Source organism: Chiloscyllium punctatum, chromosome 22 (genome assembly GCF_047496795.1).
Source record: "Chiloscyllium punctatum isolate Juve2018m chromosome 22, sChiPun1.3, whole genome shotgun sequence".
In the NCBI taxonomy this organism is placed as follows: domain Eukaryota; kingdom Metazoa; phylum Chordata; class Chondrichthyes; order Orectolobiformes; family Hemiscylliidae; genus Chiloscyllium; species Chiloscyllium punctatum.
Genome location: NC_092760.1, coordinates 37,356,570 through 37,375,672, shown reverse-complemented (window position 1 = coordinate 37,375,672; position 19,103 = coordinate 37,356,570). Strand labels below are relative to the sequence as shown.

Genomic DNA, 19,103 nt, shown 5'->3' with positions numbered 1-19,103 from the left:
GTCTTTGTGGATTTACCCAAGTGGGTTGTGACAGTAGTAATCCAAATCAGGAATATTGGTAACGTAGCTTCTCCCAAACTAATCCACTGAGCTCTGTTTAAATATTAAATAAATTCTTGCTGGTATCTGCTCTCCTTTCAGCTGTCTGGCTGTAGTAATTATTAATTGTAACAAAGTGGAGGATTCAATTATTGTCCTCCCATTGTGTGTAATTACATATAACATGGGAACAAGGAACTCTCAAAGGCATTTTCTATAACTTTCCATAATTTTCACCTAATTTTCTTTACCTCCTTTTTAACCATTTAAATTTTTCACTAATGTGGTTTGCTTCTCAACTGAAATTTCAGCCTTGTATATGGTATAGCTTTCACTGGCACCCTCTGAAATGCCACTGAAGTGCCCATTATTGTACCCTGAGGCAAGGCATTGAGCACAAACAAACTTCTCTATCATAGGGACATCATGTCGAGCTAGATCTTGTACTTATCCCAAAGTCCAAACACTCACAAAAAAAAATCCACCTGCTGCATATGCTGCAAATCTGAAATAAGGACAAAAAAAACCATGATGAATTCACTCAGCAGGTCTGGCAGCTTCAGCGAAGAGAGAACATTTCCGATCTTATGACTATTCCATTGCAAACTCCAACAAGAGATACAAAAGACTACACAAGATCCCCAATTCAAGTGAAAGTTGTATTGTAGAGAAAAGTAAGATTGGATTAGATCTATTTAAAACTGAATTGACTGCAGATGCCAGAAGGGACCTGAAACATTAACTCTGATTTCTCTCCACAGGTGCTGCCAGACCTGCTGAGCTTTTCCAACAATTTCTGCTTTTGGTTTGGATTGGATCCATCCGCCTCAGACACTTATAGAAATATTTAAAACGCTTCTGATCCGATGAAGTGTTTTTAGTGCCAATTCCCCGTGTCACACCGATAACAGGAAGGCAGGTTTCTGCCATGTGGGAGCAAGAACCGTAGAACTGACATTACAATTTGTTTACGGAATTGTATCAGCTATTTCTGCAGTAAATTGATCAGGAATGATGAAGGGCTTATGCCCGAATGTTGACTCTCCTGCTCCTCGGGTGCTGGCTGACCTGCTCTGCTTATCCAGTGCCACACTTTTCAACAATAGAGATATATATTGATTGTTGCACCCACCTAATATGTCTGCTCTTCATTCCACTGCAATCTCGATTCGGGCCGTTTATTTTCAGAGTAGCAAATCACGATTCCCTACCATCAAAAAGCCTTCAGATATTTATAATTCTTTCAGCTATATTCAGCTGTGTGAGTTATGCCCTGTGGGGACTGTGATCTAACTGACGGTGGCACCAGGAATAAATATTATTCCTTGAAACAATTCCAAGATACTCTAAACAGTAAATGCAGAAGGAGACCTTCCAAATTGATTCCCTCAGAGGGAGAAATTTATTATAGGTATTTTCAATCAACCTGACCGAAGATGATATGACATACCTCTGGAGAAGACGAGACTTGAACCCAGACCTTCTGGACAAATGTAGGGACACTGTCACTGCACCATCAACGTCTTTGAAGATGCATTGTATATTAATTTTTATTAAGTAGGAGAGAAAATAAAATTAGTCAGGAGGTAGTGATTAAATAATATCAGGCTTACATGTCTAGAAGCTTGAAGATTATAGAGAAAAGACCCTGGGAGGCAGGCTGCTTTGGATTTGAGGGAAAGAATGAGTTGTGTATGCAACGCACCTTAATCTCAATACAATTGAAGGCATAGGAAGGGAAAAAAAGAATTATCAGATGTTTCTAGAAGGAACAAGGCAAAAATGTTCAGAAAATCAATGGTCGTTGCAGTAGACATTCAAGAGAGGGACAAGAAAACTTGAAATGTAGACGGTATTCTGGAAACTCAAAGGAAAGGGAATGCCTCTCAAACAACTAACTTTATCATGGATCTTGTTCAGACATGAACAACACAATATGGAACAGTGTTCAAGTCCTGTATAGACTTGTACACGATAGAGAGGTCTTCAAGGAAAACAAGTATTTAGAATGAAGGGAGAACAGTTCGAAGGAAGCAGCTTTAATGTTGGAGAAATATGGGAATAAAACTTGAGACCAAGGGAGATTGCAAAGCCAACAACTGATAGAGTCATAGAGATGTACAGCATGGAAACAGATACTTCAGTCCTATTCATCTGTGCCAACCAGATATCCTAAACTATTTTAATCCCATTTGCCTGCATATCACTCTAAACCCTTCTATTCATGTACACATCCAGAACCCCTTTAAAAGTTGAATTTGTACACTTCCTCTGACAGTTCATTCCATACCTGCACCAGCTTCTGCATGAAAAAAGTTGCCCCTCAGGTCTCTTTCAAATCTTTCCTCTATCTCCTTAAACCCATCCCTCTAGTTCTGGACATTCCTGCTCCGGGAAAAAGACCTTAGCTAATCATCTTATCCATGCCCCTCATGATTTTACAAACTTCTATCAGGTAATTCCACTCCCTCGGACACTCCAGGGAAAATTATCCCAGTCTATTTAGTCTCTCCAATTCGCTCAAACCCTGACAACATCCTCATAAATCTTTTTTGAACGTTTTCAAAATTCACAACATCTTTCCTATAGTAGGGAAACCAGAATTGAACACAGTATGCCAAAGGTGGCCTAACCAATTTTCTGTATAGCCACAACATGACCTCCCAACTCCTCCCAAACTAATACACTGACCAATAAAGGTAAGTGTACCAAATACTTTCTTCACTACCCTATCGACTTGTGACTCTATTTTCAAGAAACTATAACCCAGCACTCCTAGGTCTCTTTGTTCGACAATACTTCCCAGGACCTTACCATTAAGTGTGTAAGTCCTGCTCTGACTTGCCTTTCCAAAATGCAGCACCTTTCATTTATCTAAGGTGAACTCTATCCACCACTCCTTGAACCATGGGCCCATCTGATTAAGATTCAGTTGTACTCTGGTTGACCTTCCTTGCTTTCTACTACACCACCAATTTTGATGTCATTGCAAACTTACTAACTATACCTTCTATGTTCACATGCAAATAATTTATATCAAGGACAAACAAAAATTATTGTTGGAGTGACCGAAGGTGGAAATTGGCACCTAATGATTTAACTGCTGATGAACAGGAAGAAATAAAATCTAAAGGACTTGAACGAAAACAAGATTCTCGTTGCCTGAAGTTCAAAAAATCAAGATCTAATAATTATTAAGTTTAGAGAGAAACTAAGGTTATAAGCACTGAAGTTGTCCTCCTAATGCTAGTTGGTGAAAATTTCAGTTTGTGGCATCTCTTGGTAGCATTCATTCATCTGAGGCGAATGTGACTAATCCATTTAACACACTCTATAGTCTGACTGTGACAATGGTCATCTAGCCCAGATGTATTCCTTTTGATTGTTTCAAGACCACTGCCCAGGAATTATGGAATTGGAAAAGCCAATGGTTGTTTAGAATGTTAATATATCCTAGACATTTTGGCAGAGTTAGTTAGCAATAGAAACAGCATTGCAAGGCAGAGCAACTCTGTTAGTTTGCTCAATTCCTGCTGTAGCGCACATATCAGAAACTTGTTGGATCTGTTTTTCCCTTGCCAGAACTACACTTATTAAGCTTAAATGAATACTTTAGATGGATCAGCACAAACTGAGTTAGATATACTGAATGTACATTTTAGGGTGAGTGCCCTTGAGCATGGAGCATAGCATTGAAAATTATAACCTTACTGAAAGTAGCAATCTGCAGGTTAGCCATCTTCCTCCTGTCCTGCGTTTCAGTTCTACCAATCAGATTGACTCTGTCTGCAATCTGTTTTCAGCTTTGTTGAACTAACTGCTTATGAAAAGGATGCTCTTGTGTCTCTGGGGTGAGTTCTCCTATCTCACATTACATTCAGAACATGTATTGAATCGAATGAGAAATCTTTGTTTCACAGCAATATTAGAGTTGGAGGTTTTACAGGAATATTACATGGTGTGGACTGGGGTGGTCAAAGTTAAAAATCACACAAAACCAGGTTATAGTCCAACAGGTTGAATTGCAAGTACTAACTTTCAGTGCGCTGCCCCTTCATCAGGTAACTAGAAAATATACAGTCAGAGGCTGAAGTCAGAAAGAACTGTTTATTTAGTAACAACTACTTTTTCATGCATGAATCTGGTCCAGATGCTCGGTGAACTTCCTTCAGTTAGAATCAGTTTTGGAGAAAATATGAGGTTAAGAATTGTTTTTCCAGAAGCTGTCATATGTGCAGGGGAACAATGGAAGCTCAATTTCAGTTGAGACAGAGTGAGGCATGTGAAGAAGAATATTGATGGAACTATTAAAGAGCCAGCGATTGCTGTTTAAGCTTGGCAGAAGCATGCATAGATTGCAGGTTTCAATTTGTCTTGTTAATTCTGGTGAAAATATCAGCATAGGGCAAAGCAGATCCTCAAAAGGCAGGCATAAAGGGATTAGGTTCCACACTGGAGACTGGGGTTGAAAATAACCTGGGGTCTGTGGGTGACCAGCAATAAAGTTCAGCATTTGTAAGGGGAGCGAGGTGGGTGTTGGATTGTGTTAATATTGAGATTAAGGATAAAGATAAGGGTTATGGATGAAAAATGGCATTTAGATGGATTCCAATGGCTACTGAGCAATGTTCTCTTTGAACTACATGGCTGCACAACAACTGTGGGTTCTCATCCAGGCTGAATGCACTTTGGCTCCGTAAAGTTAACACATGTGGGCACAATCTGGGACCAACCATCTTTAGACTAGATTAGCTTCCCTACAGAGTGGAAACAGGCCCTTCAGCCCAACAAGTTCACACCCAACCCTCCAAAGAGTAACCCACCCAGACTCATTTCCCTCTGACTAATGCACCTGACACGATGGACAATTTAGCATGGCCAATTCACCTGACCCGCACATCTTTGGACTGTGGGAGAAAACCGGAGCACCCGGAGGAAACCCACACAGACATGGGAAGAATGTGCAAACTCCACACTGACAAAGGAGGGAGCTGGCTCAGCAGAGCTCAACTGTGTGATTGTGGACCTCTCTACCTAGTTTCTGGATTAGTGGTGCTGGAAGAGCACAGCAGTTCAGGCAGCATCCAAGGAGCAGCAAAATTGACGTTTCGGGCAAAAGCCCTTCATCAGGAATAAAGGCAGTGAGCCTGAAGCATGGAGGAGGAAGAACGCCTCATCTTCTGCCTCGGAACACTTCAACCCCAGGGCATCAATGTGGACTTCAACAGTTTCCTCATTTCCCCTTCCCCCACCTCACTCTAGTTCCAAACTTCCAGCTCAGCACTGTCCCCATGACTTGTCCGGACTTGTCCTACCTGCCTATCTCCTTTTCCACCTATCTCCTTTTCCACCCTCTCCTCCCTGACCTATCACCTTCATCCCCTCCCCCACTCACCCATTGCACTCTATGCTACTTTCTCCCCACCCCCACCCTCCTCTAGCTTATCTCTCCACACTTCAGGCTCACTGCCTTTATTCCTGATGAAGGGCTTTTGCCCGAAACGTCGATTTCGCTGCTCCTTGGATGCTGCCTGAACTGCTGTGCTCTTCCAGCACCACTAATCCAGAATCTGGTTTCCAGCATCTGCAGTCATTGTTTTTACCTCTCTACCTTGTGTCAATGCAGACTTTCCAACTGAGGACAGAAGTTTTCAGGATCTGGGCAAGAAAGTTCTTCCCAGAGTAAAAAAAAGATTTTACTATAGACACTGCCAACTGGAGGCAGAGACTCCATCTATGTGAAGGTCATGACCATGTAAATGAAGCCACTAGATCAGAACACCCCCAGAAACAGCCTTTCTGAGCAGTGATCCCAAATGTGAGAAAGGGAATAAAACAGAAAGCGTCAAAAATATTCAATAGGTCTGGCAGCCTCTGTGGAGAAAGAAACAGAGTTAACTTTCACGTCAGATGTGACTTCTTCAGAACTGAAGGCAGGTAGAAATGAGACAGGTTTTATGCCATTGAAAGCTGAGGGAGGGGGATGGGGGAATTCAGCAGCGGGCTGAGACATTGAAGGTAAGGTCCAGGATAAGTTAAAGGCTGAGATTACAAAACAAAAAAGATGCCATGAAACAAAATGTAAAGGAAGTGGGAAGGGTTCTGGCAAACAGAATTACAATATTGCCTTGCAATCTCCAATGCCCAAAGTGGCCATGACCTTCACACCTCCGAGAACACATTCTTTGAGGCCAGCGAAGGACTTCAGAAAATCCGTCACTGTTTTAACGGATGAAAGGTGATACATGACTCCTGCGGCCGCAGGGGCAAACAGAACAGCCGTCCCCACTCACCCCACATCGCAGTCTAACACTCACTGGGTGCACTGCAGTGAGAACAATAATAGTGAAGGGAGCAGAGATTCCGCACTCCCTCCCAGTGGGAGGGGGGCAGAGACCACTCCCCAGTCACTGTGAGCATAGGGACTTTGCCCCCCCCCCCCCTTTGTGTGAGGGCAGGGAATCTCCACACCTCCTCCTTGCTGCCTGAAGGCTGGGTTCCGAACTTTCCTCTCCTCCCACCAGCCGGCTCCTCCATGCAGGGGCAGCCTTCCCATTGAGTGGACGGGAGAGTCGAGAGTGCTACCGCCCGGGGGAGCAAAGCTGCACTCAGAGGATCGTTGAGTTGAGCTGGATCCCGGTCAGGGGCAGTGGGTTCGGCAGGAGCTCGGCTCTGCCTCTCTCTGTGCAATTATGATTGGCCTGAAGACGCTGTGTGTGCTGTTGTGTGTGCTGGGAGCTGATGGCAGGGTCTATACGGGCAGGAAGCGAGGAGTTCAGAAAAACTACAGCACCGCCATGCAGAGGTGAGAGACCCTCGCTCATTTTCATTCATATCAAACCCTCGTATCAGCAGCAGCCGGAGACGCGCTGATTTCAGTCTGTTCCTTACTTTTAACGAGGGCTCATTTAACTTAGCGCAGAGCATTTTATTCCGACCTACGGAACCAAAACAAAAAAATGTGCAACTCGAATTTGTCTCTGTTAACCTGTTGACACTGGCCAGGCGCTCTCTGCGTTAAGTCACAGGTTTACCTGTAGCTCTTAAAGGGACATGGTCCTCACTGCAAATCTCCATTGTTTTTTGTTAAATGTGGGTATAAGCGAGGGACGTAAGGTAAAATGTACCCAATATGTAATTGCAGCTCGAATTGTGAAGTCTCCCAATTGAATTCCAGGGCTGTGCCACTTCATGTGTTTTAGCACACGCGACTTCGTTTTAATTCCATGTTTGCTTTGGGTTTGTAGACAATTATTACATGGCAAATTAAGTGATGTACTGTCACTCTTTTGGGGGTGTAAGTGTTTATAACCTCTGTCCCTTTATTGGAACTTGTGCGACTGATTATAACTAACATGAGCTGTGAGGTGAATTTCTGATGTGTAATCTTTGCTTCAGTAAGGTTGCTTTTCACTTGTTTTGATTGACAGTTTGGATCAAATGGGCAAACCCATTGTTGCTCCCACACCTCTGAGGCTGGAGTCATTTTGAAAAAGTTAGTATATTGGGTGTCCCAAGTACAACAGATTCATGTTGAATTGTGGCCTCAGAAGTGTCAGATGTGGTGAAGCCCAAAAGACTCATCCACAGTGAACATGATTTGGAGACGCTGGTGTTGGACTGAGGTGTACAAAGTTAAAAATCACACAACACCAGGTTATAGTCCAACAGGTTTAGTTGGAAGCACTAGCTTTCAGAGCGCCGCTCCTTCATCAGGTCCTTCACCACCTATATTGGGTGTTGTGTGATTTTTAACCATCCACAGTGAAATTTGATATTTTGAGAGTTCTGGTGAATAAGAAGTGTTCCTCATTTGCCATAAACCAGTGTCTCTGCCACCTATCATTTCTCCCCTCCTCCCCCCTCCCCCAGCACTTATTGTGGCAGATGAAGGAACCTAACATTTGGTTTTTATTTCAAAACTATGTATTCATCAAAATCATCCATCAGGATGAACAAAGGTTCTAAATTATACCTTTATGGTCTTTGAAGAAAGAAAACAAACAAAATGCTTGAACTTTTACTCTTCTCAGGGTTTCTCTACAGTTGTTTTTTTAAGAAAAAGCATTTCCTACTTATGCAGGTAACTATTTATGTTCATTTTAAGGGAATGAGGGAATCTGATACCTGGACAGACCATCTGTATATTTTGGCAGAAAGGCCTGAGACAATGGTCTTTCGCCACTGTACCTTGGCGGCAGCTGCTCTCGCCTTTAGTTTGTTCCTCAGTACATAGTCCTGGACCTCAGGATGTGTCAGTCTGCAGCAATCGGTCTTTCAACTGGAAGACCAACAAGGTTCGGGTAGACCAAAGAGCGAGTTTCACTGCGATAATAGTCTTATAGGCGCAATCCATGTTTGTCTCGGTGTGTGTCTTGGGAACAACCTGCAGAGCACACGGAGTTGCTCTGGATGAACCTCAACACAAACCACTGCCTGTCTCTCTCCAGACCTTCTTTGCAAAGGAATGTTCCAAAGGTGATGAGTGACCGTCTGTACCTTCCTCCAGCCACTTCGAGGGCAGCGTGTGACGGCGCACAGATACCACGCATGCATGAACCATTCTTCTTCCCTCCAAGCCAAGTATGTTTCGGCATGTGAAAGCAGCAGCAGCAGCAATGGACACTGCTTCTACTGGTGATCAGGGAAGGGAGCGACAGACATGGCACCTCCCGGTGATCAGGGCAGATAGCAACAGCAATGACCATGGCTCCCGTGGTAATTGAGCATGATGGTAGTGACAGCAACTGCAAGCTTACTGGATACTCCAGGCTGTGGGTAGGCCTGGGTGTGAGATAAGCGTTTAAAATCTGGATGTTTTCCTTTGTTTGTCTCTGTTTCTTTTTATGTTCTGCTTTTGGTGCATTGGTTAAAAATTCTGGATTTGTACCTGACATGGCGCTGAAGAATGTACACTTTTCACTGTGTATTTCTATCAATGAGTCCATGTGACAATAAATCTAATTATAATTCTAGTTCCAATCTTGCTGCTTGTTTTTTTTTTAATTTCAAAAATATACTTTATTCATAAATGATTTGATGGTCTGTACATTGGATCATGCCATACATATGTCCATATTTACAAACACAGATTCGACTTTATTCTTGTCCTTTACAATCCTGTGCATTTTTTCAATCTTGTATATATACATATATTTGGCTGAGGCATCAGCAGAGCCCAAAAAAACATCTGTATGGGCCCCCTGTTCTTCTTTCGGCAGGCCGATCTTACACGGTGGTCTTTCCCCACCGCGCCTTGGCGGCAGCTGCCCCAAGCTTCAGCGCGTCCCTCAACACGTAGTCTTGGACCTTGGAATGTGCCAGTCTGCAACACTCGGTCGGGGTCAACTCCTTCAGTTGGAAGATCAACAGGTTTCGGACCGCCCAGAGAGCGTCCTTCACCGAGTTGATGATCCTCCAGGCGCAGTTAATGTTCGTCTCGGTGTGAGTCCCGGGGAACAGGCCGTAGAGCACGGAGTCCCGCGTCACGGCGCTGCTCGGGACGAACCTCGACAAGCACCACTGCATTCCTCTCCAGACTTCCTCTGCATAGGCACATTCCAGAAGGAGGTGTGTGACAGTCTCGTCCCCCCCGCAGCCACTTCGAGGGCAGCGTGCGGTGCGGCAGAGAGTCCGGGCGTGCATAAAGGATCTCACAGGCAGAGCCCTTCTCACCACCAGCCAAGCCACGTCTTGGTGCTTGTTGGAAAGTTCTGGCGATGAGGCATTCTGCCAAATGGCTTTGACAGTCTGCTCAGGGAACCGCTCGACAGGATCCGCCCTCTCCTTTTCCCGAAGGGTCTCAAGGACGCTACGTGCTGACCACTTCCTGATGGACTTGTGGTCAAAGGTGTTTTTCCTCATAAATTTCTCCACGAAGGACAGGTGATACGGAACGGTCCAACTACTCGGAGCGTTCCGCGGCAGCGAGGCCAGGCCCATCCTTCGCAACACCGGGGACAGGTAGAACCTCAGTACGTAGTGACACTTGGTGTTTGCGTACCGGGGATCCACGCACAGCTTGATGCAGCCACACACAAAGGTGGCCATCAGGGTGAGGGTGGCATTGGGCGTGTTTTTTCCCCCATTGCACCGGTCTTTGTACATTGAGTCTCTTCGGACCCGGTCCATCTTTGATCTCCAAATGAATTGGAAGATGGCCCGGGTGACTGCGGCGGCACAGGTCCTGGGGATAGGCCAGACCTGTGCCACATATAGCAATACTGAGAGGACCTCACACCTGATGACCAGGTTTTTTCCCGCGATGGAGAGCGACCGTTGCCCCCATCTGCCTAGTTTCTGTCTCATCTTCCTGATCCGCTCCTCCCAGGTCTTGGCGCACGCCCCAGCCCCCCCGAACCAAATACCCAGCACCTTCAGGTGGTCAGTCCTGACGGTGAAGGGGATAGAGGATTGGTCGGCCCAGTTCCCGAAGAGCATGGCCTCGCTCTTGCCTCGGTTTACCTTGGCCCCCGAGGCCCGTTCGAACTGGTCGCAGATGCACACGAGTCTGTGCACGGACAGCGGATCCGAGCAGAAAACAGCGACGTCATCCATGTACAGGGAGGCCTTAACCTGCAGGCCCCCGCTGCCAGGAATAGTCACCCCTCTCAGGCTCGCATCCTTCCTGATGGATTCGGCAAATGGCTCTATGCAACACACAAACAAGGCGGGTGAGAGGGGGCATCCCTGCCTGACTCCAGATCTTACAGGGAAGCTATCTGATTCCCACCCCTTGATTGAGACTGCACTGACAATGTTGGTGTAGAGCAGTCTGATCCAATTTCCGATTCCCTCCCCAAAGCCCATTTTGGAGAGGACATCCCTCATATATGTATGCGATATCCTGTCAAAGGCTTTCTCCTGGTCAAGGCTGATGAGGCAGGTGTCCACCCCCCTGTCCTGCACGTAGGCGATCGTATCCCTGAGGAGTGCGAGACTCTCAGAGATCTTCCTGCCCGGTACAGCACAGGTTTGGTCCGGGTGGATCACCGATCCCAGAGCAGACCTGACCCGGTTGGCGATGACCTTTGACAATATTTTGTAGTATCTTGCTGCTTGTTAGAATGTTCTGGTGATGTGGCATTCCACCAAATTATCTTGACAGTCTGCTCAGGGAAATGTGACAGGAACCACCCTCTCCTTTTAACAGAGGGTGCTGACCACTTCCTGATGGCCATGTGGTCAAAAGTATTTGTCATGGCAAACTTTCCCATGAGGGCCAAATTATATGGAACCTAATATCAGCCCTTAATCTGGTGAGCTACAATGGGCCTCCCATTGTGCACAAGCAACCCCACTGGTCTGATGTAAATGAGACTTCCTCGATATCACTACAGGTAGCCCTGTGATTGGGGGATGAAATCTCATTTGAACTGTGAAACTATATAATGTATTGATGATTTTTTAAAAAGAGTAAAGCAAGTATCTGAACAAGAGGCAGTGAGTAACAACATGCAAGGCTACTTTCATTTAATATAATTGTATGCATAAACTTGGGATTCTGTCTGTTAATAGAAACAGATTGAAACTGATAGGGGATGGTTGGGTTTGAAGGTGAATTTTATCATGTGTATTTCTGGAAATAAGACAATCTACTAATATGTGTAAACGATTAGGCTCCAGTTCTATTCACCTTGGCATATAAAATTAAAACCTTCCATGTGCACTCTGACGTATGTATGTACTTTCTTTTATTACTTCAATTGCAGTTACAGTTCACTGAAAGTTACAACTTGAGACAAATTTATGAAACAAATTTGCAGTTCTTTAGTTCATATGTGGTTTATTTTCTTGTAATACAGTACGGTATTTAAACTGCAGATGATGATGAGCATTAGTCAGGCGAACTTCACCTGCAGCTTCCTGACGGTGTTGATGTTTGCTGAGGTGCAATTCCAGCAGTGTCCTATGGACTGTGCTCATGGTTATTTGTCATATTTATGAGTCTGGACTTTTCAGTATCAGATGGATGACCGAGGGAGGTTACAACTAACCACAATACAGTCCTCGTTCACCATCCACACACATGGTTTCCAGCAGTAATCAGAAAATGTGGTTACTTTCTGTCATTCCTATTCTGGGGATACAGATGATAGTGGGAGCATCTTAACCAGGGAACCGATCTTGACTTTCTTCACATGTGTGGGTTAGTATCAGATTGTGTGCACAATTACTGAGTAAATCAGGGGCTTGCTAATGCCACTGGAATGAATCCCAGAAAATGTGAAATCCTTTACACATTTGATGCCACGGAGGTTTTTGTCCTCGTCACATTGAGTGCCACATTTCACTGCTGTTAATTGATGCCAAAATATATCCATTTAATCCTGTTTTATCTCACTTCTGAATCCCCAGTTCTGCAGCTTGGCAGTATTGTGCAGTTCTTAATTCCAAGAGATGATTGAGTGCTGGCTGCTATTAGTTAGGTACTAATTCAGTGTTAAGAGATGAGCACAACTAGAGGATAGACTACTCTAAGTTGAGAGTGTGCTGGAAAAGCACAACAGGTCAGGCAGTATCCGAGGAGCAGGAGAGTAGTCGATGTTTCGGGCATAAGCACTTCATCAGGAATGAGACTTGTCATTTCTGATGAAGGGCTCATGCCCAATACGTCGATTCTCCTGCTCCTCGGATGCTGCCTGACCGGTTGTGCTTTTCCAGCACCACACTCGACTCTCATCTCCAGCAACTGCAGTCCTCACTTTCTCCCAGATGTAGTACTCTAAGCCAATTATTAATGTCGGTTTCAACCCAATCTTATGTACAGTCTCTAGATAGGTTTATTGTACCAATCCTGACCAACCTGCTAAATTTCTGGTATCTCACTACTTTTGGGCCATGGGGAGATAACTGTTAAATTGTTTACCAATGCTCCCATAGCTCATACTGCAGATATTGGGTGAGAAGAGAAGCTTGAGACAACAGGAGAAAGCTGCTGTTCTGAGTTTGCTTCACTTGCAAAACAACCCTGCTGCTGAATGTAAGAATTCAGTAATGAATCTATTGGGAAACCATGTCTCGTGTTCTTTAGGTGCCACTATTTCAACACATGGTTGACTGAATTGGTCAAAGTATCTGTATTGAAATAATAACACCTAAAGAACATGGATCCAATTATGTCTCTCAGGCTACCAACGCACTTTGAAGTGAGCCACCTCTGACACCTTTCTAAGATGGAGCTTCGATGGGTATGACCTGCCATCTCTTGACAACAATGTTGTTTTCAGCTAGCTCACCTGTGTAGATGTTGCCAGCAGCTGGGGAAGGAAGAACAGGCAGACAGAGAGCAAAGAAGAATAGACTGCATTTGCAAACAACACAGGCACCTTGCTCTGGCCTCAGGGAAAAGCTGTTTTGTAATGTAAACGAGGTGATCCTGCCATGCTGGCGGTCTTACACTGTAAAGCATAATTACTTCCTTCACTGTACTTTGCTGAGCATTGTGATATTATTGGGGCTGAAACGTATGAGCAAAATTATTGCACAGCATGTGCACACTGCCTTACCATAGAGCTCTTTATCTCTCACCATTAAGTCAGCACAGCCACACCGCTAGGTTTAGTAAATAATGATTGCAGCACAACTTTAGTGTGTTAGCCCTGGAATCCGGCTGCTTTACAAAGATGCTGATAGCTTGATGCTGACCATTTAAGAGCAGGATTAACCTTTGTGCAGTTATGACCTTTATTCATGTCTGTTTTGTTTGTTACAGTGAACGTGAGTACTTATAGAAAGATTCTTTCAGTCCCGCTGTACCCCACTGATCTAAAGTGACCTTGAGGCTCCTTTGTCTTCCCACCTGCTTCATCAATCATCCATTAATGAGTCCAAGTCACAGAACACGACTCTCGGTATGTGTTTGTTACCTTTCAGCAGCCAGTGACACTCAGTGATTTCAGTGATGTATTGGCCAGCATGCACTGTTATGCCTCAGACTCTCCCAAAGAAGGTCCACTAACATTGAATTGAAGCCTGCTTTGATTTTTAAACTCACTGAGGTGGTGTTTCTCAGACTAAACCACTTAAGGGGGCTGCGGCCCAATTACTTCCCACTCTGATGTGTTTTGGTTTCCCCCAGAAGCTGGCCCAGTCCAGCAAAAAGGTATCGACTCAGAAAGGCAGTCGGAAAATTATAACCTGTCACCAGATCTCTTGGGTGGTATTCAGTTAACCATCTGTAATTAACAATGGGCATCAAGTTTAGTGACCTTGTAATCATTTTTGACCTTGTAATCATTTTTGACCGTGTAACTGAGATTTTGATGTATTTGGGAGCTGTTATTTAAAGGAGGGAGCTCATGCCCAATCTGCACGTTTTAAAGGAAGTCTGGAAAATGCTTTCCTCGATTTAGAGTATGATTCCAATCATCAATATTTTTGCCTGTAGCTTTTCTAATAGACCATTGTATATGTTTGAGTCTCGAACAAAATGAATGTAACCAGCTTTTTTGACTGTACTAAGCAGTGATTACCACCAGGACTACCTCTGACCTCACCTACTGCAGTGGTCTGTAGTCCTGGCCATTCATTTCCTTTCCCTACCCCAGCTGAGGTGTTTCAATTGACTTCAGTGACTTTGCGAATGTGGGAAAGCTGAAACCAGAAATCTTGCTTCTACTGGAAAGTTGAGATTTGGAAGCCAGTGGACAGTAGTTTAGAATCATAGAATCCCTGCAGTACGCAAGCAGGCCATTTGGCCCATCAGGTTCATGTTGTCCCTCCAAAGAGCATCTGACACAGACCCAACTCCCCGCCCCCTACCCTATCCCTGTCACACTGCATTTCCCATGGCTAGTTCACCTAGCTTGCACATCCCTGAGCACTGTGGGTAATTTAGCATGGCTAGTCCACCTAACCTGCACATCTTTGGACTGAGAGAGGAAACTGGAGCATCTGGAGGAAACCCACACAGACACTGGGAGAATGTGAAAATTCCACACAGATAGTCGCCTGATTCGAACCTGGTGATGTGAGGCAGCAGTACTAACCACTGTTCCATCCAATAGGGCCATGTCCTGGCTGTGGGTTTCCTATGAGTAGATAGTAATCTAATACTTGTAGTCTAGATTCACTCATGAAATACAGTAACTGGACCTTTTGGTTGTAGCACTGAACCTAATAAGAACCAAAGTCTTCAAGACAGGTGAGAAATCTGAGAGATTGTGGCATCAGTATTCCAGAGCTTAGGGCCACGAGAGTGCCTACTCCCATGGTGGGGTGCTTAAAATGGAGATCCACAAGAGGCCAGATTTAGAGGAACACAGATGTGTGGTGTCTCCTGGGGCTAGAGGAGATAATGAAGGTAGGGAGGATCACAGAGGGATTTGAAATCACAGAAGAGAATTTTAAAAATGAGGCATTGCTTGACTAAGAACCAATGTAAGTCAGCAAGCATAGCGGTCAGAAGGAAATGGGACTTGGTGTGAATTAAGACATGAACGTCAAAGTTTTGGATGTTCTGACGTCTATGGAGGGTAGACTGTGGGAGACCAGTCAGGATTGCTCTGGAAGAGTCAACTGACAATAGAGACATGGACGACAATAGAGGCATGGACAATAGAGATCAGGATGACGCTGGGCAGGTTATGGTAATACGAATTGATAGTCCTAGTGATGACCATGAATATGGGATTAGAATCTCATCTTCAGGTCAAATGTAAAAAAAGCAAACTGGTTTAATCTCAGACACTTGCCTGAAAGAAGATAGAGTCAATATCTACTGAGCAGAATCTGCAGTGGGAGCAGAACCGATCACTTTTGTCTTCCTAATAATTTCCCAGCAGATGCATGGAAACATTTCTAAGCAGGTGGAAAAACGGTCACTCCCCAGTGGCTATATGGAAGCTACATCCCAAGTTCATTTCCGAAATTGCAGTGTATTCTCCTGAGCACCTTTGAGCAGATCTATGGAGGAATGCATTCCTTCGCGAATGAGCATTCAATATGCAGTCTGCTCAATAACAGGGGGATGCATTTGAGTGGGCAGGTCCTGACCGCATCGGATATGAAACAATCTGATGACTTTAGCTTTGCTAGTTCCATTGAGTTCATTGCCATTCACCTTTTTGTGGGAAAAAAGACCCGTCTCCATCTTAGAATTATTCCTTTGTTTGGGTGGTGGAATGTGGATTGGTATGTATTGGATGTCCATGGAAACAACCTACACTTGGCTGTACAAGTCCCTATGCTCATGAAAGATGATAAAAACAGGCTACATTAGAAGTTAGCTTAGTGAGAATAAAGTAACATCCTGCTTACACTCCCTCTACATTCACTGCAAGGCATCCGTTGAACAGTACATGTAAAAGAACAATTAACTCTATGGAAACAAGTCCCTTTAGAAATGTCTTACAATTGCCATGTAGTTTTAAAAGGTCCAGATTGATCAATTTAATTGATGCTTTAAAATTGTTTTATTGCTGTTGAGCAAATAGAAATTAATAAGTGAATAATTTCTGAAATATTAACTTCGTTGAATGTTGGTGAGTTGGGCTAAATTTTATAACCTCACTGTAGTCCTATCTTGTTTGTGTACATCACCAAGTTTAAGTGCATTTAACTCGTCATTGGATAGGCATATGGACGTACATGGAATAGTGTAGGTGGGATGGGCTTCAGATTAGTATGACAGGGTGGCGCAACATCGAGGGCCAAAGGGCCTGTACTGCGCTGTAATGTTCTATGTTCTATATAAGTGACAGTTATGGAGGAGGCAACAATGGAAGAGACAGTGATGGACCATATTGTCATTAGACAGCAGCAATTGAAGAAATGAGGGGGCAAAAATGATGGGAACACCAGTGGAAATGGCAATAATGAGGAATACTAACAACAGTGGTGAGGAACAATAAAAGGGCAACAATAAAGTGTGGACCAGTTTTAAATAGAAAGGAAGATGATCTACTGTACAAACGCAAAGATGGTAAAGCCCCTTTTTGCATTCATGTATACTAAAATAAGCCATGGTGGGGGGGTGGGGGTGGGGGCACAGGGAAAAGTATGACAAGACTTGCCGACAGCTGTTGTTCCTACAATCATGAAGGATGTCAGAACAAATCCAGGGAATTCTAAACCACTTAGTTCAACGTCACTGGAGGGAACGATAGTACAATCTTTCGTCAGAATTTAATAGAAAAGCCTCTATAAATGAAAGTACGAATAATAGGTCATCAGCCCCTCGAGCCTGTTCTGCCATTCAATAGGATCATGGCTGATCCAACATTCCTCGCATCCACTTTCCTGCCTATTCCCCCTAACCCTTGATTCCCCGACTGATCAATAATATATTTATCGCAACCTTAAATATACACAAGGACTCTGCTCCCACAGCTATCTGTGGCAAGGAGTTCAAAAGATTCTCAAGCCTCTGAGAAGAAATTCTTCCTCATCTCAATTAAGTTGGCCATTCTTTATTCTGAGCCAATGTCTCTGGTCCTAGACTCTCCCATGAGGGGAAACATCCTCTCAGCATTCTCCCGGTCAAGCCCCTTAAGAATCCTACACTGAAAGAAAAACAACAAAAAGTTGCTTAACTTCAGAATTCTTGGAAAAATTGGCAGCCAAAATTGATGAGGATGATATAATGGACATTATAACATTTGGACTTTTGAAAGATCTTTGTAAACTCCTGGATGATAGACTTGACGAAGATTAATGTGTACGGAGTCGCGGGACAAGGAGAGAATGGAGAGAAACTGGAACAGAAAACGTAGTTAATGCAGAAGGTGGGAAGTGACAATCCACAGAAAGCAATACTGGGGTGATTGTTGTTCACGATTGACTTTAATGATTTGGATTCAGGATTTGGGAGCACCACATCCAAATCTCCAAGCAACTCCAAATTAGGAGTAATTAATACTGAGCATGACTGTGACAAAAACACAGGAAAATGTGCAGGAATCTGCTGATTGTGTATAAATGGCAAATTAAGTTAAAAAAATCTGACTGTGTGTTTGTAGGGGGAATAAAGAGGTCATTTATTTCTTGGAAAATAACTCCAAACCACAAAGAAGAGAGTAGAATTGGCCTATGTGTTCAGATACTCAGCAATAAATAATACGGTATTAAGGAAACTGTCTTAGAAGAAGTACAATTGAAATCAGTTTATTTCTAAAGTAGAAGTTAGAAGCAGAAAAGTTTGATTAAACTAACATGGAATTAGTTATATATATAAATGTTGAAAACATCATGCACAATTCAGGTTTGCATAATATCAAAACAATACAGAAGCCTGGAGAAAGTTGTCAAGCAACACTAAACAGGTTGGGGCTAGTTCCTTGAAAAGAGAAGACCGATATTGAGGTCAACTAATTGAGGTTTATAAAATGTAAGGGGTTTGACAGGACAAATCTTGGGATGATATTCCCCCTTATGGGGGAGTCTAAGTATTGAGGTCATGAATATAAAGTAGTTACTAATAAATTCAGGAGAAAATGCTTTACCTAGAGAGTAAATCACTGCATAGAGAATGGTTGGAACAGATAGCATACATTCATTTAAAATGAAACTGAATAAGCATGTGAAGGAAATATGAATAAATCGTATAGATATTAAAGTGAGCTTAATTAGAGTTCAAGGAAGAACATGTGAAACATATACAACAACTTTAACCTGTCTGGCCAATTTCTGTATCATAGATTCCATGTCATTATCTCCATTTTGTGTGTTGTATATAGTTCTGAGAGATGAATACTGAAGAAGTCCATAAGCACCACCCAGTATGATAATGACATATGGACTTAGGGCAGACCAGCTTAGGATCTTGAAGGAATGTCACCGAACTCCTACACCTACGCCTACTCAAAGTCTCTGTAACACGATCTATCGCATTAAAACCTGTGACTAATTGCTGTTTTTTAGTCAATCTGTTATAACACATCGCTGTGGTTGGTGGGACTTGAACCGAGTCTTTCTGGCCCAAAGATAGGGATACTACCAGTGCATAACAAAAGCCCCTTTTACTAATTGCTAACACACAATAAAGCATATCTTGTTAACGACAACAGACTCTTTGAGTTTGACCAAGATATGGTTTTCCTCTAGCACTCTTGACCAAGCAGATC

The 19,103-nt window shown here is 43.6% G+C and overlaps 1 protein-coding gene across 7 annotated transcripts in view; it reads left to right on the top strand.

The window, feature by feature from the left end:
* The first annotated feature begins 6,328 nt into the window (after nt 1–6,328).
* Nucleotides 6,329–19,103, top strand: part of LOC140493514 (kielin/chordin-like protein) — a 328,873-nt gene continuing 316,098 nt past the window's right edge. For 6 of the 7 annotated variants that reach the window (XM_072592025.1, XM_072592028.1, XM_072592026.1 and 3 more), the window contains exon 1: nt 6,330–6,844. In XM_072592025.1, coding sequence (XP_072448126.1) covers nt 6,732–6,844 — 113 coding nt within the window. In that variant the 5' untranslated portion in view covers nt 6,330–6,731. Of the gene's footprint in view, nt 6,845–19,103 lie in introns of all 7 variants that reach the window. The other variant, XR_011963701.1, reaches the window with a different exon arrangement.